The 25,417-nt window shown below is 32.9% G+C and overlaps 1 protein-coding gene across 5 annotated transcripts in view; it reads right to left on the reverse strand.

Annotated features, from left to right (window-relative positions):
- jvl (javelin-like) overlaps positions 1–25,417 on the reverse strand; it is a 38,777-nt gene that overhangs the window by 1,864 nt on the left and 11,496 nt on the right. The window contains exons 2-7 of one of the 5 annotated variants that reach the window (XM_089170777.1): positions 23,425–23,511; positions 20,170–20,211; positions 4,545–6,029; positions 4,127–4,225; positions 3,351–4,046; positions 1–1,240 (exon numbers count right to left, since the gene is read on the reverse strand). The exon at positions 1–1,240 is cut by the window's left edge and continues 1,864 nt beyond it. In XM_089170777.1, coding sequence (XP_089026903.1) covers positions 911–1,240; positions 3,351–4,046; positions 4,127–4,225; positions 4,545–6,029; positions 20,170–20,211; positions 23,425–23,511 — 2,739 coding nt within the window. In that variant the 3' untranslated portion in view covers positions 1–910. Of the gene's footprint in view, positions 1,241–2,514; positions 2,744–3,350; positions 4,047–4,126; positions 4,226–4,544; positions 6,030–20,169; positions 20,212–23,424; positions 23,512–25,417 lie in introns of those variants that run through there. The other 4 variants (XM_089170781.1, XM_089170779.1, XM_089170778.1 and 1 more) reach the window with 4 other exon arrangements.

Here is a 25,417-nt window from a genome sequence, read left to right on the forward strand (position 1 = left end):
CTTTCTGCATTTGTTCTTCGTATTATTATAATTTAACAAGAAAAAGTATATAAACGAAGAGTAATAATTGTGGAAAAATAATAAATAAAAGAATAATCTGTAATACATCTTCTTCGTATCGAGGATGAACACACACTGGTATTTGTAATATGATTTGGAATTGTTTTTGTTTTGTTCATTGAAAATTCTAAAAGTAACGTCCGCGTCGAATGTCAAACATTTGTATTCTATTAATTCTATGTGTATTTTTGTTTGATTTCTTTTTCTGTTTGCGTTTTGATTTCTATTTACGTTTCTCTGGAATATTACGATCATCACCGACGAGTCTCCCCTTTTGTATCATCTGAGAATTGTTTTTTTTTTTTTTATTCATTGCTTACTCGAAGTGCTGCCTTCCCCGTTTAAAATAGACAATTTTGTTCTTTTTACTAGAGAAATAAAAAACGCTGCCCAAAAGTGCGACTTTAAAATTGATTGAATCGAATACCAACGTTGGTAGGACGGTTTCAAAAAGAACAATAATATTAAATTAATTCAAATATATCTTAATAGACAAACAAAAAGAAAATAAATATTAATTTTGTACAATAATTAAATAAACAATTTTGCTAATAACAAATTTAAAATCTACATCGTATTACTATAACACGTTGATATAATTTAATTTTCATAAAACAACCAAGGAAATATAAAAATATAATCAAAATTGTATAGAAAACAAAAAAACAAACAAAGGATCAGAATCCGTCCTTCCAAAACGTTGAGGTAATTATTAATTAAAAAATATCTAAAAAAAAAAAAAAAAAAAAAATAAAAAATAAAAATAAAATGAAATCATATCGATTTCTTAAAGATAATGTTTCATTAATTATTATCATAATCATCGTCATCATCATTTTCATCATTATCATCATCCTTCACTGGAAAGAGGATGACATTCGAGCGAATCACGTTCGGCCATAGCTTCACCACAACGTAATGGAAACTCATCGGTTAAGAGACTCTCGGGTATCATGTCAGCAGAGTCGATGCTGTCAAAGTATCGATGTGGCCAGGTCGAATTAGGCCTAAAACATCGAGTGGACGATCCAAGTATAAATTCGACCCGAGTTGAACCAGTAACCGACGAAGTTTCTTGATTTAATGAATCTGGATACAAAGATGAATCGCTATGCCGAAAACTCTTACTGCTGCTGTTGCTGTTGGTTGAGCACCAGGAACTTGGTGGTTCGGTATATGTCTAAAAATAATAAATAACATATGATTATACATGGTCCAATCGAATTAACAAATATTAGATCGTTTGAAAAGTAATTTCGTTCATCTTTTTGTTTATTCATTAACATTTAACAACTTAATCATTTAACAATTAATAAACAGATGTTTTATTTTTTCTCATTACCATAAGAATAAAAATGCAATGAAAATTTCGTTTCAGTCACAGTTCAAATTTGTGTATTTTCCATAGAAAAAAAGAAAACGAAATAACTTTCCGAACATTCTAATATTTTTACGGAGGACTTTAATTGTCCTAATTTGATATTATCAATTATCAATTCCGCTTTCATTTACAAAGCGAGATAATTCGTATTGGTGTTTGTACGTTTTATTTATTTATATTTATTTGTCTATAAATAAATATACGCGTCCAGGTCTCGAGAGCTTAAGGCTGCGGCGTGTAGGAAAAATAGGCTTGACAAGGATGAAGAAAATTCGACGAATCAACGAAATATTGTTTTTCAACGAAACAAGAAGAGACAAGACAACTTTGTTCATCATGAGAACAATAATATTGGATTGATTTATGAAATAGAAAAAGGTAGCAGTGGTGGTAGGTGTAATCAGTGGTACCGAAATGAACCTCAAAATGCCAAGCGGACTGGTAAGCGTGCGAATCCATTTTTTTTGTATTTTTTTTGTATTTTTTTTTATTTTTTTATTTAACATTTCTTATTTCGTTTAATTGAATTTCAAGCTTCTCCTCGCAATGCTAGCAAATCAGATGAAACCTCAGCGAACGAAAAAGACAACACAAAGAAAAAAAGAAACAAGAATTTGTGTAACCAATAACAGATATGATCGATGCTCAAAATGCTGGATCTACGTGTATCAGCAACAGGCCAGGGAGGAAGAAAAAAAGAAAGAAAGAAAGAAATAAAGTAAATAATTCTCTCAAAGGATTTTTCATACTGATTGCAAAGGATTTTCTACGGGTTTTCATGTTTTTTTTTTCTTTTTTTGTTTTTTTTTTTTGTTTTTACGTGCATACATGCCCCAATTCCAAGACGTGTGATGACGAAGAAACCAAATTCTACTTTACAGCTAGAAAGAAAAAGAAAGAAAAGAAATGTAAAAATGAAAAAATGAAAAAAAAAAAAAAGAAAGAAAGAAAAAAGTATGTTTAAATGTAAGGCTACAGCTCACCAACATCCAGGAATAAGATAGAAGCATCGAAGCAAATGATAATAAAAGAAGCATAACTTACGAGAAAAAACCGGCGGCACAGAGAGACGCGAGTGGGGGGGCGGGCCATTTTTCTTTATTCGACACCGCCGGTTGACGGACTCGAACGGACGTTCGCTTAATCTCCACAGGAGGTGTTTTCAGTTCAGTAACAGGTAGATTGGGCTCGGGCATATTTTTCTCTCGCGAATTACTAGAAGAAGTTGGGTTGTGGTGGTGGTGGTGGTGGTTGGTGGTGATGGTTCTGATCGTCGTCGTTGTCGTCGTGCTCGTCGAGTCTCTGTGTTTATATTATTTCACGTCTTACGGTGGTGGTGATGGTATTTTTGTTATTTCTTTCGTGTATAACAGATTTGTTGAAAAAGAAAGACAGAAAGAAAGAGACAGAGAGAAAGATAAAAAGACAGTGGTTAGAAGGATGAAGAGAAATTCATTAAATATTTCTAACTATGAGGATTTCAAATAAATTCAATGGGAAGGAAATAAGAGTTGTGTCAAAATGATTTTTGAAAATTCATGCGCCCGATGTGTATTACTGATCAAGTTTTTAGTAGCGATACGCTTCAGCTGAGATGACAACTGTGTTAAGGTAAATATTAGTAGCATAATCGCCGCTAAAGATAGAAGGAATGAGATACGAATTGTCTTCAAATGTCCGGAGATACTTGTCGTAGGGATCAAATTAAACGATAATGAGAGAAAAAGTAAGAAAAAGAGTTGACTAAGGTTCGTCTTAGGATCGTCGTCTGGCCTCTGTTTAATAATAGTTGTTCTTTTTCTTTTTGTTTGTTTGTTTGTTTGTTTGTTTGTTTGTTTAATTAAATCGGTCCGTTGGACAATGGCGACTTGAGCCAGCTGCTCCAAAAGAATTGCTTGACGGGTCGTACCTTGCCATTGTCGGTATCAACGGACGACGCTGCGCGAGCCAGGCTGTGGGAACGACGCGCAGGAGCGGGCGGTCGTCTAGGAGGAGTCGTGCCCGGGGACGGGTTAGTCCCGACATTGCTAGACTCCAACGAGTCTCGCGCGCGGGACAGCGAGGAGGATTTGTTTAAGGAGTCTCGGCTGGAATTGTTACGGGGCAAGGACCTATTCAGGGAATCCCTGCTGGTCTCCTTGCCGTTGACGTTGCTGTTGTTACTGTTGGTTGCACTCTTTGATAAACTCTTGTTGTTGTTGGTGTTGTTGCCTAATGACTCCCTGCTCGTGTCTCGAGTCTTCGATAAGGATTTGCCACAATGACTGTCGCGACTAGAATCTCTCGGTAACCTCGTCAAAGACTTGAGAGACTCTCTGCTGTCGTTTCTACCATGACTCGGTGGTCTCGGTGCCGTCGGTTTACCCGTTGAACCCGGTAAAGGTATACGACTAGGTCGCCGACGTGGCGATGGTTTCACTTCGACTGCTTGATGATGATCTCGTGCTGACTCCGTACTACTACCTGGCTCCAGACCACTTTGTTCGCATCGCGGTTGCTCGTTTTCAGCTTCGGGTTCTGCTTCCGTCGGAGCTCGTTGCTGAAGACGTTCTAGGACCCGCACGCGAGCACGCGTACCCTCCAATTCGATGTTTCTTTCTTCTAACTGCAAATTTTAAAACATTATTATTTAACAAGAATTACACTTGCAAATAAATTGATGATATACATTTGAAGAATACTCACTTGGAATCGGAGATCGTCGTTCTCCTCACGAGCCTTATCCAATCTTTCCGAAAGAGTTTCTGTACTCTTTTGTACCTCGTCCAACCTCTTTTGCAACACCTACGGAAGAATTAATTAAGAATTATTGTTATTGTTGTTATTATTATTATTATTATTATTATTATTATTATTATTATTAATTGGCATTAGGAACTCGAAAGTTTCCTTTCTTTTCGTCTCGTAATGTAAGCGACCACATTTCATCTGATTTTGAAGCGCCTAGACAGCAATCACGAGCAAAGTAATTTATTGACATTGCCAAAATTGCTTGTTTTCTTAAGTTCTTCGTTAATTTCGTTCATCTGGTTTATAATTAAAAAAAGAAAAAAAGAAAAAAAAGAAAAAAACAGTCAAGAACGCAGAGATACTATGATCTTACTTGATTATGGACGGTGGTTGTGATTAGGTGCCGTTGCAATTCGAGAGGTGAACTTTCGCGAAGGATAGCCGCAATTTTACCAGAATCTACATCCTTCACGTGGGTCACTCTCGTAGGTGAAACTAGGACGGAATCCAAAGCTCCCAACCTGGCTCTTCTTTCGATCACGCTAGCTTCGATATCGAATTCACGGCGTTCGTTGTCCACGTGAGCTACCGCATCCAACAGAACGTTCTTTTCTATGGTCCTTGTCCGAAAACGACTCTTGTGATTTTTCGAAACCGATGCGAAAGCCGAAGATTTGCTTTTGATGTTACTAACAGTAGCACTTTTAGGTGTGGACACAATTGCTCCAACCGGAGCGATTGGTTGCAATCTCTGAGCACCCGGAGACAAAAGATCTGAATCGTTCAACTCCGCCTTCAATCTATCCTCGAGACCAGTCTTCAATGCTGATAATGCAGCCAATTCCGTTTGTAATTCCTGTGCACGGGCACGACTCGATATAGTCTCAGCTTCTAATTCAGCTACCTTATCCAACAATTGTTCCTTTTCTCTTCTCAAAATTCTCACTTGGGACTCTCTGCCATTACTCTTGTGAAGTTGAAGATCGGTTTGGTGTTCGGTGCTATCAAGATGGGTTACCTTTCTAACGGCTTCCAAGACATCGTCGCCAGAGGCAAGATCTTCAGTGGTGACGCTCTCGAGACGACCTTGGAGACACTCGACTTCCTCTCGAAGCCTTATACCCTTCCGATGTATGACATCGAGAAGATTCCAGAGTTCATCTTCGGCCTCGTCCAATACACCAGCAGGCCGAGGACTGCTAGGTCTTGGGGCTATCGCCGTAGAGGCACTGTCCTTCGACGAGGTCTCCGTACTGAAGCCGGAATCCTGAACGGTGGCACTACAGTTGTTTTTGGTCCCACCGCTCTGAGAATTGCTACGACTTCTTGGTAACGACGAAGAGGAAGACTCGACTGGTTGTTCCCTCGTTACTACTCGTCTTCTAACCTTTCCCGGTTCCCATTCGCTAACCCTTCTCGATGATGGGCTCGACAAAGGCAATGGTATATGAGAATTTTGGCTGGAGGACATCACGGACGCACCCGCCGACGCCGTCGCAGCCATCTTGTGCCGGAGGTTTGGGAACGTCTCGATGACGAGGTCCCGGAACTCGAGAAGGGCGCCGACCTCATTCTGCAACTCCTGCAGGGCTACCAAGGACTTTGCTTGCTCGTTTATCAGGTAATGGAACGGTCCTGGACGGTGGGGCATGCAATCCATGCCACTTACACCGCTACTTACTACTACGTTGTTGCATTCGTTTCTTCCGCTGTTTACAACAACACCACCACCACCACCACCACCACCACCACCACCAACGACGTTGCTACCGCTGCTACAGCTAACCACCACCACACCCTCTGTCGAACCTGCACCGCTGCTGCTGCTGCCACCGCCGCCACCGCCGCCGCCGCACTGCTGCTCATGTTAAACAAACAAATTTTTTCATTTATTAATTAAAATATAACAGAATAGAAAAAAAAAAAAAAGAATAAAAATAAAATACAGATAAATATTTCGTCAAAATGATGAAACCAAAATTACTGTAAAAATATCTAGATCATCCGGTATTTCCGTTCAGCAAATTTAGCTTGAATTAATTACGAGAAGGTGTATTAAATCGACGTGAGTGGCTGATAATCGCGAGATAAGATCAATCGTGTACGATAGAGAGATATTGATAACATGATCGACGACGTGCGAAGGACGACGCCTCTCGGCGTTATACGCATGTTAGAACAAAAAATAATAGCCATGAATTAGAAAAGCTTGTACGCTATTTAATTAATTAATAATTCGTTTGATCGATAGATAATACATTTTTTCCTTTTATAAATGATGATAATTTATTCTAATCTTAAATAGTTATATGTAAATGTAAATGGTATGCGTGTGTATAACCTGAATATTTATTTGCATGTACAATTGAGAATATAGAAATATTTGTGTGTGATTTAGTTACACGTTTCCTTGTGTGTGTGTGTGTATTTGTGTATCGATCCACGTGGGCGTGATCCACGTAAATACATCTTTCTTGGTCCTTTGTTCGTTCGAATTTGAAGGCGTGGACATAAACGACGAACATGAATAATAATAACGTATCTCAAAAAAAAATACGTATATAATTTATCTCATTGAAATTTTACAATACAATGGTATAATAAGTAAATTAAAGAAAGATTAAATGAGGTCTTATCGATAAGAAAGAAAATGTTATTTGAAGAATTTTATACATTTCGTATGTTTCAACAAAAAAAAACCGTAAACACACCAATTAAAATAATCACCGATAAAGAAAATTCATGGTGTTTTGTTAAAAGAAAAAGCAAATATCGTTTTACGTATTCCCTTCGAGCTATACAATGATTTGTAATTCTACCATAGAAAACGCGTATAGTATATATATTTTATTTATATATGTATGCATGTATGTATGTATGTAAATAATATATGTACGAAGAAGTTTTACGAAGAAAAAGTAGAAATCGAGTACGACGTGAGAATAAATTTTCGAGTAACAACGACGCCGCCTTCTTCTTCTCTTCGTTAAATTTCTTCCTACTTTTTTTTTTCTTTTTTTTTTTTTTTTTTATTAGCCAAGGTGCCTGCTGTTGAGATCCTTCAGAAAACGATTTGTGATAAATCGTTTCTCACAGTATAGAGACTCTCGTCGTGGCGACTAGAGTTGAGCATCAAAACGGGATAGTTGAGAGAAAACGAGGCTTTTGTGTCAGTAGTGATCACTGCTAATGATACTTGGGTTAGATACTCATGTACGAATCGAATATTATTTTTTTTTTTATTTTATTTAATTATATACACGCTGAGAAATGTTTCCAAATTGACACCCATAAATGCGATATTTGTTCTCCGATTTTATGAAAGAAATTGTTAAATAAAAACATTAAATAAAGAGAGAAACCCGTTTGTAAATTTTATTTATGATTCTATGGAATCATAATCAAATGGCTGAATTGAAAAACTAACGAAGAATTCAAATTGTATTAAACAAAAGTGATGATTTATTTTTTGTTGAATTTAATTTTCATGAAAAATGTTAATTAAAATTTATAGGAAAGATGAAAATAAAAAAACACTTTCATGACGTGATTCATCACTACGTTCAATAGTAGTCGTCCTTTTTTCCTCTTTACTTTGCCCACTCCTCCCTCGCCCTAGAAAATCCACCTTTGCTTAGCTTATGGTTAGTTGTTTTCTTCTTCTTCTTCTTCTTCTTCTTCTATGATTGCATCGGGAAGAAGAAAAAGGAAAAGGAGAAGAGGAAAAAGCCCCCGCACTGGTAATCATCCGCATAATAATGGCCCAACTCGTTGCATACACACGCGTGTCATTCTTATAAGGAGCGAACACTTGCCTACGCAAGAGAGTCTTGTCTTCTCGATGAACACCAAAAAAAAAAAAAAAAAATAGAAAAATAAAGAAAAAAAAGAAAGAGAGAGAGTGAGAGATCCTGTCCGCCTCCATCCAAAGACGCCTCTTCTTCTTAAAAAAAAAAAAAAAAAAAAAAAATCTAAGAATTGTATTAACGATAAAACCAAAAATGGTGATTTCTTTTTGTTGACAAATTTTCTTTAAAAGAGAATGAAATAAGTAAAAGTACACAAGTTGAACAAGAGAGAAGAGAAGAGACAAGAAGAGACGAGAAAGGGAGAGAGGGCGAAGGGGGTATGAAAAGGACGTTAATTTGTTGCTCGCCATGGGATTTTATCGTCTCTCCTCGAACTGATAATCCTCGTGTCGTGGGCGTTACGGTGAAGGGATAAAAGCTCGCCTTGCACCTACGTCAGAAGGTTTCTCTCTCTCTCTCTCTTTCCCTAGAAAGACGATGACTTAGTAGAAAAAAAATCTTTTGCACAAATCTTCGTATTAAACGATTCAACATTATTTAGCAATATTTCTCTTCCTTGAACATTGAATTAAATTATTAATCTTGTTATAAACAAAAATCATTATTATTATTATTATTATTACTATCATTGTTCGATGAAGGGATAAAGTTAACGTTGCACCCACGTGAAATTATTTTCCATCTCTCTCTCTCTCTCTTTTTATTTCTCTTTCTGGCTTGGTTTATTTTATTTTTTGTTCTTTTCTTTTCTTTAGAAAGACGATGACTTTCAAGAGAAATGTTTCAGAGAAATCTCGAATTAGCCAGCTGCACATTATTTTGTAATATTCTTCTGGAACATCGATTAAATATAAATCATATTATTATCATTATTGTTAACATTATCATATTATCATTTAGGCTAAATTGCTTTGATTTTTTTCCCTCTTTATTCCTTCTTATTTCTTTTTTTCTTTTTTTCTTTTTTTTCATGAAAAGAAACTTTGAACGTTCGTTTCAGAAAGTTAAATAAGCAACATTATTACTATTATTATTATTATTATATCATAATCATCATTATCATTATTATAATCACGATTTAATGAATCGAATTACTTTGATTCTTTTTCCATGCTAAAAGAAATTCTAATGTAAAAATAGGAACGAATGGAATATTTGATTTGACTATACGACAATAACAGGAAGTATATTGGTGTTTAATTATAATATTCTGACCGATGATTATTGAGAATAGCTAATTAAAAAAAAAAAAAAAAATAGAGAATCTATAATAGAAAGAAATCGGGGGAAAGTTCAATGAACTCCAAAACGAAAGGAGAAGTTTTATTGTCGAGAAATAGAAATAGAAAGAGACATAGAAAGAGAAATAGAAAGAGAAATAGAAAGAGAGGGAACGGGGGGAGAAAGAAAAAGAGAGCTCCTAGAAGGGGGAGATGTAATCTCTCCTCTTAGGAGCGGCTTCCGGCGAGTAAACGATACTCCGATTCGCACCCGCACAAAATTACGCCTTTTACGCTTTAGCATTTTCAAGGACACTGCAACGTTTACCTTGTCTCTAGTAATAATGCAATCATTGATCACTGATATGTAAATCATTCGCTTTTCCTTACTTTTCTATCAATCAACATGTCCAAATATACTCATACGTAATAATAAACAATATTAATTTGTCAATGTATTTATTTAATTATTTATGTCTATCGTTTTAACATTATTTATTATTTGCGTGTATATATGCGAGTATATAAATAATAAGAAATAAAATAACTATGGCACACAAGGAACGATAGGTGCGTTAGAAAAAATTCTAAAGTGCATACTTCGATGATACGTCAATTCTCAAGTTCAGGTTACCCTACAATGTAAGATATTTCTATATACATGTATAGTAGAGGTATATTCCATTGTATTTGTAAACTCAACGATATGTGGGCGCCAGCATAACACGTAGATAGAGAAAAAGAGGGAGAAAGGAAATGCATGAGCAGGGGTTAAAGTTCACGGTGAACAATTCTTTTTTTCTCTTTTTTTTCTCTTTTTTTCTTTTTTTCTTTCCTTCTAAAACTAAATCATGATATATGACAACACGAACGAACGATTTATTATCAATTTCGTATGACAATGATTGTTATTCGAATAACATTTCATAAATTTACTTGAAAAGAAAAGAAAAGAAAGGAAAAGAAAAAATACATGAAATTGATTAATTGTAGAGAACATTAATTAACATAATTAACGGTTAATTAGATAAAATATATAAAAACAATGAAGCCATAAATAATTTCTCTCCGAATTATTAAATCGCGTCTCGTACGTCCTACACTGATTTTTTCATGAAATCAATTATAAGGAAGAAGAAATGCGTCATCTATGGAAAGCAGCGTTCTGCTTTACTCATCTGGGAAATGAAGCGTGCACAGGTAGGCGTCTAATTACCAGGCGACAGTAATTACGAGGCTGTACAACTGTGCTCTAAGGAAAGTGAGAAGCCGCCAAGCGAGAAAAGAGAAACAAAAAGAAGAAGAAAGACAACAAATACACGATGTATTAAATCAGTGCTCTCTTCTAACTTTATATCGGTTCACGGAACCCTTACGAGTACCAAAATATTTAATAAAACCATTTCTCTTCTAACAACAGAAATTGATAATAAATATCGATTGTATATTAATATTACTTAAACTGTTTATACAATAAATGGAACGTTTAATTAAAATGTAAAAAAAATTATGAAATTCTAAATATACGTGAAATAAAATGAAGAAAGTGAAAGAGAGATAGGAGATAAAGATGAATATTAAATTATTTCGCTCTCTTGTACGTAGAGCTCATGACCTTCGACATTCAATGGAATGCTCTTTGCCCGGAGGAACAAGAGGAAAAAGAAGAAGAAGAAGGAAAAAGAAGAAGGAGGAGGAGGAGGAGGAGGAGGAGGAGAAGGATGGTCCTGAACCTAGTAGACCTTGACCCACGCGTATATACACTGTGGCTGGTTCTACCGTATAATCGAATATCTAATGAACGATCCGTTCCCACGAAATCCAATTTTTGGCTTTTCAACTTGAAATAATAAAAATATATTTAGTTTAGGAATAAAATCAATTTAGAATCATTTGAAAATGATATTTCATAGGAGACAATGTGTCACCCACATGATTCTTTTTAAACCCCCATTGTACTTATTCTAATCCCTCATAAGCACAACGAACGAAACCATTGTACTTCGAAATGGAGAAGCTGCAAACGACGACGACGACTACTACTATTCGATACATTGATACCTATTGATACCAAACGACGACGAAGAAGAAGAAGAAGAAGTGGGTCTGTCTCCCAGGCAACTTTCCACTCTAACCGATTTTCTCTATCGAAGCCTTTGTCTTCCTCTTTTCTTCTCTGCCACTCCCCTTCTAATGCCCCTCCCATTTATTTTTGTTCTATTCTATTTCTCAGTAGGAAGCTTATGCTTTGACAGGATGAAATCTCTACAATGAAAGAGTTTCAATTCCATCATCCTATTTGATTAGTTTTATTATCGTTCAGTTAACTGAACGAATGAAAACAAAAATTATTTGGTAATATAAGTAATTTTAATATGAAAAACACACACAATTTTGTGACTTATTAGTCGATTGTCATAATTACCGGGACACACATATGTATCGCACAATATATGTAATATATACAACATGTTCCCCAAGGGTTTACATAATACTCTTCGTCTTGTCCTGTTATGGAATTTATCGATCGGTCTGTCGATATAAGGAGATACGCTGGCCAGCTGTCATCTTATCCAGTACCGACCATGGACCCGTTATTCAACCATGATCCCGATCCACAACCCCCTTACATCGAATTAAAATGAAATTTGGTAGGTTCCTATAGCTAAACTCACAGACCTTTTTCTTACAACCACTTAGAATGTTAACATTCAATCCCATAAAAAAAAAAAAAAAAAAACAAATGTCTTAACGATTTTAATGTCATTGAATTGTATTAGTTCTTATATTTGAATAAAATGATTACCAGCCAGGGTGTGAGTGGCCGACCGGCCACTCACTGATACAAAACTGAGTATTATTTATTTATTTGTATGCTTGTTAAAATAATAAATTATAATCGATAATAATTAGAAAATATTATCAAGTAGGTTGCTTCGTATTTTTAAATTTGTTATTTTGTTCTTTGTGTTCTGTGTTGAATAATATCGAGTTACCTATAAAGGATACCTGCTTTATTTTCGTTGTCCTTCCACAACGAATTCATCGACGCGATTAACACTTTGGAAGTCTCGATAACTTCTCTCCCGTGACCATGAGAAAGTAAGGATACGCAAAAAGTGAAAGTAAAGTAGGCCGATATCGAGACTTTAATAATAAGACAAACGTGCATCGATCAAATGTTGGTGTTTTGTATACACCACGATAAAACCACTACAGATATCTATACATCGAGAAGATGAAATATATTTAATATGCATCTATGGTTATTAATGTCATTTATGCTTAAATCAAGATCTCATTTAAATAATATTACTTTCTACCATATCTTCCTTCCTTATTATAAGTATCACATTTTCATTTTCTATCAATTTATTACCATCAAATAGAAAAATAGTATTAGAAATTGTTGCTCCGTTTTCGTCCCGTTTTCGTCCCGTTTTAATCTCATTTTTATTACAATTATTATTATATTTTATATATATATATATATTTATTATCTTAACAATAATCTAGGTTAAAATATGAACAAAGTAAATTGATTCTGTCATTTATTTCATATCACGATTATTTATATTTTTGTCCATTTCTTTCCTTCTTTCTTTATTGCATACAAGATATTTAGAAAAAATATATTAGAGAAAATATTATTATACTATTATACTATATAAAATAATACCACAATTATAATGGAGTCAAAACAAGTCAAGACAAATTTAGTAGTTTGAAAATTCATTGGAAACCAACAATGTGACACTGAATTTTGATATATAAAGATATGAAATTGTTAGAACATTATTAATTATTACATGATTATATATTTAGAGAAAAATGTATAATAAAATATGCAATTAAAAAAGCAACTAATCAGAAAGTGCTATCTAATAAGTCGGAATAAATCTCCCTGGTAGTAGTTCTGAATAGTAGTAGTTCTGAAATAAAAATTAAAGCATCCGTTAAATTAGCTTGACGAACTGGTTTCATTAGCAAGAAGTTGTCTTTTACGAGAGAAAAAAAAAGACAAAAGAAAGGAAAGAAATAAAAGATATATATATAATGTATTATATATCTAAAGAACGAGGTCGCAGGATGCAGCAGCAACCGATCGGAGATTCGCAACGTGCTCGTTAATTTATAAACTGACGTATGTGTATAAATATATATATGTACTTACATAAATACATACACAAAAGACGCGCACAAACACACATACGTACATATGTCGGTACGATTTAATACACATGGGAGAATGCAACACAACTTGCATACGCGTCCCATGTGGCTTACACGCGCAACGCATCTTTTCCCATGATTCTACGAAATACGTTTTGAAAAAGTAACATCAAAGACCCACGCGCGTTTTAATTTTAAAAACACAATTAAAAATATAACTTTTGTAAAATATATTCATATACTTGAAAAACAATTAATGTATTATATATACAATAAACTAATTAATATTTTGATTAATTTAAAAATATTAATGAGGTTCGTAAGGAAGCAAAAAATGTTTATGATCCAATAATAATGATAACAATAACATAACGTTAACATAATTTGTAATAATATTATAAAATTATCATAGACATATTTCCGGTAAAACTCTTTTTTTTTTCTTTCTTTTTTCTTACGAGAAATAAAACGTGTGGCGCACGTGTCTTTCTATACGCAAATAACTAAATATAGAAATATATTTAATTTATGTAGGATACAACAATGAAATACAAATGTCTCTCTGTAAGAAATCAAAGTAAAAATAAAAATAAGAAAGCGTAAGCGTTTCCATAATTCAATAAACGTTGGGACGACTCGACTCGACAAAATAACTGTTTGACGTTTACGAGAATGATGCCAACTCGTACTACTTGGTACAATACAACGTTCGACCTATTTTTATTCAACTAAAATTCCGTGACAACTACCACTTTCCTGTCTCTTTATATATATATATATATATATATATATATATATATATATATTTGATCAATGCATGTATATTATGTGCCACGATGGTGCCACGTGTGTCGATTTAAATCAAAGCCAAATTGAAATTGTCGTGTCGCGAAGCTTCGAAACAATCTCATTTTCTTCATCTTTTTTTTTCTTCCATTTAATCTTCTTGTTTTATTTGATATAATAAATAAACTAGAAAAGTTCACCTACGAGGTTTGTCCCTTATTTGCATGGTTACACGTGTGTGTGTGTGCGTGCGTGCGTGCGTGCGTGTGCGTGTAATTCGTGCGAGCTTCTCTTCGAACTAAAAGATAGTGAAAGCCATGTAACACGAGTAGGATTTCGCGATTCGCTTATAAAAGTGAAACTCTAAGCGTCCCTAATAACAAAACTAATCTCTCTCTCTCTCTCTCCAAATCTTTTTTTCCATATTTATTTCCTTATCTCTTAAAATAATTAATATGTTTCCTTTTTTTATCTATTTTTTTGACATATTCCATTTGCATAGAAGAAATACTTTTTTCGTGTTGGTATTCAGTTTATATCTACTTTCGCGTGACAATTAGCTTTTAAGATGTAAACCTAATTAGGGTTATTTGGTAATTGTTGTTGTTTATCGAGAATAAAGATCAAAGAAAATCAATTAAATTATCCTAGTTAATAAAATTGCTATAAATAAGGTAAATAATTTTTGTTAGAAAAAAAATGATCAAAAGTAGTATTTAAATATATAATAGGAGTGATTGTCTGTGATGTGTCTGTTCTTTTTATTAATTGGTTTTATAGGCGAGGCTCTCTTCCGCGGAAATTAGCGTCGCGTCACTGATTGCAGGTAACTGTAAACCAAGCGCAAAATAGGCCAATCATCGTCCTGGAGCAGGTGAGCCTGTATCCTGTGACTTTGTACTCGGATAGATGGATGGATGATGAACAACTAAATTACTGACTACACACGCGAATAAATTCACTACTACTACTATTAAAAGTGTTCTATAAGTAATACACGATCTATTGGTGCTAAGTCTAGTTTATGTATGTCCTTAGTAATACATAGAAAATGTATTACTATGTGCGATCCCAAGCGTAAGTCTGACAGATTTCTATTCGGTCCTTAAAGTGTCAAAAAATTGATTTTATGATAATTATAAAAAACAACGTACAATATTATTAATTCATATGTCACCTTTTATTTCTTCCTTTCTCTCTCTCTCTCTCTTTCTCATTGGTTTTATAATGTACACCTACGCTAAAAGTAGCACCGGTTGTCCGGCTTCCGCGGGTAACCGCAGGAAGCGGAAGAAACGTTACAAACTTTGCAGAGAAATAAAAAGATACAGAGAGAGAGAGAGAGAGAGAGAGAGAGAGAGAGAGAAAAAATCGTGAAAACACAAAGTGTTAGACATTACCGGGTTTGCCGGCCTCTATACTGACGAAACTTATATACGGTGTGCATGTGTAAGTTTTCTTATTGCTTATAATGTGCACTTCTACTCTGACGACATTTAACCACACATACTTAAATAAATGTATCTAAAATAAATGCTTGTGATAAGTATGTGTGTGTGTGTGTGTGTGTATGTCTTTTTTGTTTGAAAGTATGTATGCAAGTTCGTATCTGGAGTACATCGGGCGAGCGGGCGGTCGGGCGGGCGACATGCACGCTCGTTTCTCCGAGTGGCTTCCTAATCCGGTTAAATGTCGGTGGTGGAGAACCCGAGCGTGTCTCGATCGTTCCTTCTTCAAGGCGTTACGAGGCCGTTCAACCTCCATCAACACCCCTATATCCCCCACCTCCCTCCACCACCATTTTCATCTTCTTCCTTTTATTATTTTTTTATTCTATTAGTTATAATACCCTTGAAATTTTTCTTCTTTTTTATCCAATTCGATTCGTTTCACTTGATACCATTGTTCATTTTAGTGTGATTACACTGTGATTACACTGTGATTACACTGTGATTACAGAGATTGTACATTGATTTTATTTGTTTAGTTTTTTCTTCGTAAAATGCCAAATGTCAAAATGATTTTGAAGAAAATTGCGCGCACAATTTAATCGATTGAAATGTTTTTGTTTAGAGCTTTATTAAAGAATTAATTTCGTAATTAGGAGGGGGGGGGGGGGGGATCTTGAAAAATCTAGACGCGGCCTCAGTGTTTTCACATAAGTATCGTGGAAAAAAAGATGTACTTTTACGGATGATATTACAACAATGAGAATTATTCTTTCTTCCTAACGGTAATCGAATAGCTTAAGAAACTGCTACCTCGCGTGTCATCATTCTATCTTCGTTTAATTTCGTTCCATTTTGCGGAAAAATGGCGTACCGTTTGTTCTTCCTGTTTACCGCATTAATATTATCTTTGTCTTTGTCTTTGTCTTTTTCTTTTTCTGTTTCACTCATACACGCGATCGAAAGGGAACCGAAACGTAAACTTCAAATTCAATATTTATGCACACATTATTCTTCTTCGTACTATCGATTAGAAATATTTTCATCTATCAATCAAATGAAATTTCAATGTAAAACGTTAACAAGAATTTCATATTTTTTGTCTCATTTTTAAATAACAAAACGCTTAATTATTTACAGAAATGAAATATTACATGAAGTAGAAATTTGGAATTAAAATCATTTTGACTGGTCTGGTATATCTAATGTTAATCTTAAATCTAGGATAAAATAATTGACAAGAAAAAAAAAGTAAAAATAATTCTTCAATAACGCACGCGGAAGAAACGATAAATAAATAAATTTCTTTCATTGCTATCCAATAATCACATTGTAAAAAAAAAAAGATCGTTCGCCAACGTTGAACACGGAAGGTGTTAATAATCTTTCAAGCAACGTTCCGTAAGACCGTTAAAATCTATAACACGTGAAGTATAACAAAAAAAAAGAAAAAAGAAAAAAACAATTCTTCATCATTTTGTTTTCTTTACAATACATAATAATACATCTGTAGCTCTATTTTATTTTTCAATTTCATTAAATACACACGTAAAATCCCTTTTACGTTAATGTTAATCAATAGAGACATGTACGGAACATTACCGGAACCGGTACAAGAGTGAGTCGTCGGACTCTGAACGTGTTTCAATGATGGTTTCTTCTCGATACACAACTCGTTTTCTATTAACTCTTCTATTTATCTATCTTTATCTTTATCTTTCTCTATGTTGCGTGCACGCACGTAAATGCATGCGAATCGTTCGAGTGAACGCGACTTTGAAATTGACCGTTCACGTTCTACCTACACACACACACACCCATATCCACCATACGCATTACACGCATTACACGCATTACACGCATTACGTTCATACAAACATATGCGCATATGTGTGTATGAAATGTAAGCAAACTCGTGCCCGGAGTATTTTATGCAACACACTACTAACGAACGAACCGGTAAAGTCGTTTTCACAATGAGAAAAGGAGCCAAGAGGAGAGGTGAGGGGTAGTAGGGGGTAGGGGATAGGGGGTAGGGGGTAAGGCTAGCCAAGCGTGCCGACGTGCATCCGCTTCCGGAGGATGCACGATTGTCATTTTTCCTTTTCTGAATTCGACGTTTCGATTATACCACCACGCAAACGCAATAAATAATTTTTACCTTTTTGAAACTTTGAAATACGTCACATTTTGCGGTGTCACGTAATTTCATTTTTATTTTTTTATTTTTTTTTTTTTTATTATAAATTAATTTGCGTCTTGTTACATCAGTATTTTATAATAACAGAAATTTATTTATCATATTTTTCTCAATTAGAATGTACTTTTAAACGTAATAAAAATGAATGTTGGTTACTTTCACTTTAGATGCATATGTATGTTGTTTTTTTTTTCTTTCTTTCTTTCTTTTGTATAAGATTACAAAAATGAAACTACAAAGTGTTACATTGAGATCAATAAGTCGGACGCGTAGATAAGGCAAATTTTGTTTTTTCTTTGGCTTCTCCGACAACGACGATACTTGCAAGCTTTCTAAAGACACAAATTTATTAATGTTCCTATTTAACAAAAAAATAAATAAATAAAAGAAATATAGGAGATAAAAAAGTAACGATTATATTATAAACAAAGATATATATCGAGGAGAATTGAAATCATTGATCGGTTCAAGGTTTACTTTGTGGACTTAACTACTTTGCTTACTTAATTGTAAGCAAGAATGGTTGGCTGTGAGTCACACGGAAAAGAACTACTTTCAAGATCTACCCAGTCACGGATTTTCTAACCATGTGAAATGTGTAACCGAATATAAATGACATTTTTTTTCATATCACCTCGATGAGGGAAATTTGAAACTCCTCTTCCCTCTCCCTGCTGCAGCCGTGGGTGAACTACTCTCGCACACGAGGATACGGGTGTCGATGTCTTAATAATCTTGAAATCATTTTCATTCCCACTAGTTTCATTCTAAATATATTATCCAAATTATTCATATGGATTATTTCTTACGACTATATATAGTGTGAACGAGAATATATATTTTTTTTTTAATTATATTTGGTCATAAACAAACTAGAGGGTATGCTGTGTGTGTGTGTGTGTGTGGCTTTCTTATAAAACTTAGTTATGTCATATGTAAATGTGAAAAAAAAAACAAAAAAAACCAAAAAACAAAAAAAGATAATGCTAATACCGTTTATTAGTAATTATGTAATTCGTAGGAAAATAGTTAGCAAGAGAGACGCGCAATTAATAATCAAAGAAACATGGAATCGATCAGCTATCGACACGAGTTTGATTGTGAGAAAATGATCCCCCTGCACGATATATTATCGCATTACATTACTAATATTCTATACGCGTATTGCCGTACATATCTTCGTTGTAATCCAAACCGTACAACATCTAATCATACTTGTAACTAAATCCTCTTCGTATATAAATCGTAATAATAAAATAAAAATTAACCTCTTGTATCCCCGTATGAAGTTTGCGTTTACTTGGAATTGACATTTGCTACGACGTATATTTTATAGCAAGATTGATCCAACTAATTTCTAATCCGTACGTTTTATCTATGACGAATGAAAGAAATATGCTTAAAATATGCTTAAAATATGCTTAAATGTCTTTAGGTGATAGAGAGGAGTTCATTACCTTGAATCATGTAAAAGTCACTTCAACTACGTCACCGAACCAAACATCAGAACATAAATCAGACACGGTGTGTTAACGATTGTGCCTCGAGTGCTTTTAAGATCACGAGAGAGACCTTGAAGAAGTTTACGAATATATGGAAGCAAATAATTGCGAGTTACGAAATGAGAAGACTCGAAAGTTTAGATAAGATTTTAAGATTAAACAACGCAATTTTCATTGAAAAAAAGACGAAGACGAAGACGAAGAAGAAGAAGAAGAAGAAGAAGAAAAAGAACAAATTATCAAATGCAATTTTTAATGAAAAATTAAAATGCGTAAGGTCAAACGTCCAGAAAATTATGCAATTTTCGTATGCGATAAAACATAATTAAAGGGGCACCACCACTAGCCTGAAATTTCGATAGTCTACACCTTTAAAAAGAACATAGTAAAATTTCAAGAGTATACATCTAATATTTGGTGATTTATAACGATGCAATCAGTAACTTTGATTTTAAATGCATTTTTCTGGAAACAACGTTTTTCAAATTTGCTGCGGTTATAATTCGAAGACAAGTCATTCCCGATAGATTTGATACCATGAACCTCCTATGTGGTATCACAAAGAAGACGTGCAAATTCTTGTTTCCATGAGCGATAATCACTTTTGGGGGTAACGACCGACCTACTGCAATCGCATAACGAACAAACGAACGAACGAACGAACGAACGAACGAACGAACGATCGACTTTCTACAACACAAACCGACTTAGGACCAAAACGGCATACCAAATACGCGTCACAACTGTGACCCTCTTTCTTTTTATTATTATTATTATTATTATTATTATTATAATTAAAAATGATCGTTTCTTAAATAGTTTGTTTCTTTTTTGTTTTTAATTTTTTATTATTTACTCACGATTAAAATCAGCTTAGGCAACCGGGATTCGAGTTGTCTTACCTGAAACAAAAAAGAGAAAGAAATAAATGCAACAATGAGGATAAAGATAACAACGTGCATACACACGCATATTTCTAATATAATTAGAAAGTGCGATAAATTTAATATTACGAATAATATAGGTAAGGAAGAAATAAACGATATCGCTTTCTTCTTCGATATTAATCGATAGTTATATCTAAAACTTCGATCTATAATAACCGTAATATTTATTTCAGTTCGGAGAATCAATTGGTTTCTATAATGGAAAAAGCAAAAAAAACAAGAAGAAAAATGGAAACAAATTTTTCCTCTTCATTGCTTTCCTTTTTTTATCGATGTTGAAAATGATTAATAAAGTAACGAATCGATTGGGAGATTAGTGTATAAGTCTCGAAAGTATCATAACTTTTATAATACTAAACGTGATCATCTTTTATAATATCACGATATGAAAGATGATAAAGAAAAAGGAAGACTTGAAATAGAAGATAAAACATTTTCACCTCAATTTCTAATCCAAGTAAATCATTTTCACATCTATCCTAACCTAAAAGATCCTTCCTTCTATACTTTGTGCTTCCTACTTCAGCGTTTCTCAATCAATTTCTAAACTCATATTCTTCTCATCCCAGCTTCTTTTGCTCTTTCTTATATTACGTCACGATGCAATCTTTTTTATATATATATATATATATGTATGTATATGCAATGTGTAATGCTTGTTAATAAATCATTTGAGAAGAGAAAGGAAGAAAAAAGAAATAAATAAAAAAATTATTCTTACTGAAGTAAAAATACAGTTATACAACGATGGGTACGTAATTAAGGATTTTTTGTTTTTAAACTTAATTAGAGAAACATAAATGGAATGGAAATTTCTTATATTTATCTTTCGTTTTTTTTTTTTTTTTTAACATGAAATAACTTAAAGAAAAACACTTTGAGTTGTCATATTATAAATTGTAATTTTTCAATTTAGATAATTTAACTTTATAAAAAAGTATCGTGTTCGTGATAGAGGAACATAAAACGATTGAATTTAATTTTCATGACTTTAGTAAGTATAATGAGAATCACTGAAGTTGTGTTCTTGTCGCATTCAAAAAGCTAATCGTTTTTTTGCCTTTCGATGATCCTGATTCTCGACAATAAAGTGTCGATACATAACACAAAGTATGCATACACACACGTGCACCTTTCTATGCATCTCAAGTATATATATGTGTGTGTGTATATATAGAAGAAGAAATATCGAAAGACTGGCTGGTTGTCTATAGTTACAATTCAAGTTGGCTAATAATAAACGCTTTACAAAGATGAATGGAAGGCGATTATTAGAAGTCAAAGATATCATCGATCACGGAAGAATAGAACTTGGAAAACGCCCACAATGTTATAAATTATATCCCACCATTCTTTACTTCCTTCCTTCCTTCCTTCCTTCCTTCCTTCCTTCCTTCCTTCCTTCCTTCGTTTATAATCTGCTTATCAATTATCAATATTATTAATATTATTATTTAGATTAAAACATATCTTTTATTTATAATATATAATAAAATATATTTTAATATAATTATTATATAATACATAATATCATCAATTGGATCACATGTGAAAAATATTTTATTAATATTTTTTTTTTCTGTAAAATAATATCACGATATAATGTTATTAATTATTACTCATATAAGAATATTTGTATCTATTCGAAAGGAAAAAAAAGGTAAGATAAGATAGAAATAAATTCGAGTAGGTTCAAGTTTGTGTGTGCTGATCATCATGACGATTGTTTCAGGCTGACGTGGTGGTAATCATAAAAACGTACCGTTATACTGCCCGGATATGATTCGTACTGATTCTCAATTAAAATACGAATCTACACAATGATATTACTACAAATCTATATCTCATGAAATAATACAAATAAATGAACGAGTTTAAATTAATTGTTATTTTTGTAAATAATTATCCATTAAAAAAAAAAAAAGAAGATCAATTTCACGATGAACCAACGGAAGTGTGTTCTAATTAACTATTTAAAAAAAAAAGGTGAAAGGAAACTGAACTATTTCTCTCTCTCTCTCTCTCTCTCATTTTCTTCAGGAAGACATCTCAAAGGCTTTACGAAACACTTTGTCTACGATATAATACTGTGCAAGTATAATAAGAGTAATATGGAGGATATGCTCTTCTCTTCCGTAATTTTTTTTCTTTCTTTCTTTCTTTCTTTCTTTCTTCTTTATGTAGGTGTATACTTCACATGTTCCTTTATAATAATAATAATAATAATTATTATTATATATATATATATATATATATATATATATATATATATATATATATATATAAAACTATGGTTATTAGAAAACCTAGAACTATAAAAGAAAATAGATGTAGCACAAATTATTCCTTCAATTTAATTAAAATACAAATAATAATATAAATTTATATTTTAGTATAATATTATATATATATATTTAATTCGTTCATTTTAATTAATATGTAACAATGTTTAAAATACATATATGTTTATTCATTCAAAGGAAGAAAAACAGAAAATTCACATATACAATTCATTTATATTTCAATGCTCATGATATTGTAAGATTCATCAAAGATCAGAAGAATTTGTTTCGCTTCTAATTATCATTTTAATTCATGAATTACACAACAAGTATACATATGTATATATAAATGTTATACATGTTATAAAAAAAAGTATATATATATATATATATATAAATTATTCATAACAATTTTTCATAACACATGTTCGTTAACATATTATTATTAACACAAAGAACACTTTCTTAACTCCAACATTATTTCCAGGTTTGATAAGTAATTTACATCCGTGGTTCCTAATAGATACAGTATAATCTTCTTTAAATATCAAAATTCAGTATCACATTAATACTTGAGTTTCCAATGAACTTTGGAATTATTGAACCAAACTTTATGAAATATTTTGTATTTTGTGGGTTTTTTTGTCAACTTAGTACACGAGAATAAGAAATACTTATTGCATAACTTGGTGACGTTTAAAATGGGAAAAATCATGAAAACATGAATGCTCGCTTGTAAACATTTCATTTAAAATGAAATTATATCTCGATATAGTCCAAGTTAATACACAGACTGGTATTAGATGATATTAAAGAGGCGTGTGTTACCAACGTGAGATTAGATCAGCCATTACGTAAGAAAAATGAAGAAAACAATGTTACGAACCGTTTTGTCGTCGTCTTCTTCGTCGTCGTCGTCGTCGTCGTCGTCGTCGTCGTCGTCGTCGTCGTCGTCGTCGTCGTCGTCGTCGAACTGTGTGTGACAATCTTGTTTTACAACTTCTGGGAAATACGAGGACAAAGTAAAACAACACAAGCATGTTTTAGTGGTAGAAAGAATAAGAAGAAGGAGGAAAAATAAATATACGCGAAGAAGGAACGAATCGTTAGCACCGATTCGAGATTTTTACAAGCGATAGACGTTAATTACTGTAATTACGATCGCACCAACCTGAAACTGTAATCTTCGTTTTTTTTTACTCTCCTCTAAATAATAATAATAATAATAATAATATTAATAATAATAAGAAGAAGAAGTAGAAGAAGATTAAAAAAATATATATTTATAGTTGTACAAGAGGAGAACAATTACAAAGTATAATAAGGAATAAGTACACTTTGAAACATTTTTATAGCCCACTTTTGGAACACGAATGATTCTAACGTAGATTGATCACAAATTTAACCTTGTTTTATGAATGAATTGTCTACGCAATTATCTCTATAACATATATATATATATATATATATATATATATTCAATTAATTAAATAAAAATGCAGAGGAATTCATTACCAAATTATTCGACCTTCTTTTTTTAATGAATAATTAACATAATTATTATTTCTACCTGTGTAATTAAATTCACAGAAACAAAAAATCAAGTAACTAAAAATCCCACGCAAAAGACGAATAATTTAAAATCAGTAAAAAAAAACAAAACAAAGAAGATACAATTCTTCTATCTGCATTCGCGTAAAAAACACCTACAAGATTAAAATTACAATAGAAAACAATGACACAGAAGTATAATATGAGTACCTAAATGTTATTTCGATAAACGTTTCGATACATTTTTTGTTGCGAATAATGAAAAATAAGCAAAAAAAAGGTCGGCATTTCTTTTTCTAGACAATCTAAAGATTGTGTCTGAAAGATCGATTTAATCATTTCTACCCATGATTAAGTAAAATAAAAAGAAAGAAAAAGTTATGAAGAAAAATAATTGGAAACGTAAAAAGGATTCGTGAAACTAATCGCCATGATGTAACAACACCAGGTATTCGACAAAATAATCGATTTCTTTAATAAAAAAAGACCTATCTTTTTATATATATATATACATAGGAAGAGAATAAGAAAGATGGAGAATGTCTGTCGCTGTTACGTTAGAAACCTTGATCTCACTTGGAGAAACCAGTTCGGTGAGAGATCACAAGTGAGACGTTAAACTCTTCAAAGATCAACGATACCTGCTGTCTGACTAATTGTTTAAAGAACAAGAAGAAGCACGCGGAAGTCTAATTATAAATTTCAAATCATTATTAGATAAAAGAAAAAAGACACCACTTGCGCACGCACCCGCATACATTTATGTATAAATAATATATAAAATATAATTCTCGTACATGTATGTATTCGTTTGAACACAACCGACTGATTTCTTCAAGCTTGGGGTGCTTCAAGCTCATGCCACTGACAGTTATTATTAAAAGGAAAAAACAAAGATAACAATAATTATAAGAAAAAAGAAGAAAAAGAAGGAGAAGAAGAAGGAGAAGAAGAAGGAGAAGAAGAAGGAGAATAACACCATAGAAATAAAAATGCTAGATGTTCGAGGATGCGTGATAGACATCCTTTGCGATAAGGTGATGTTCATGAAATTATTCAATTAACATGTTAATTGATTGAACACTCGCTAAATATTAATGGGACACTAACTTCTTTGCCATTTTTCCAATTATTATTACATATATGTGTTGTGTGTGTGTGTGTGTGTGTGTGTGTGTGTATGTATCGGTTCTTATGGGAAGGAATGAAGTAAAAAAAAATGTTAAAAATGTGTCACTTATTTATATAAATTAGTAGGAATATATGTATATAGTATGTATGTAGGTATGTATGTAGAAATGTACAAGTGTATATATTGTAAAGATGAA

Source organism: Polistes dominula, unplaced genomic scaffold (genome assembly GCF_049000335.1).
Source record: "Polistes dominula isolate Pdom_NZ unplaced genomic scaffold, Pdom_raw_medaka contig_79, whole genome shotgun sequence".
Lineage (NCBI taxonomy): Eukaryota > Metazoa > Arthropoda > Insecta > Hymenoptera > Vespidae > Polistes > Polistes dominula.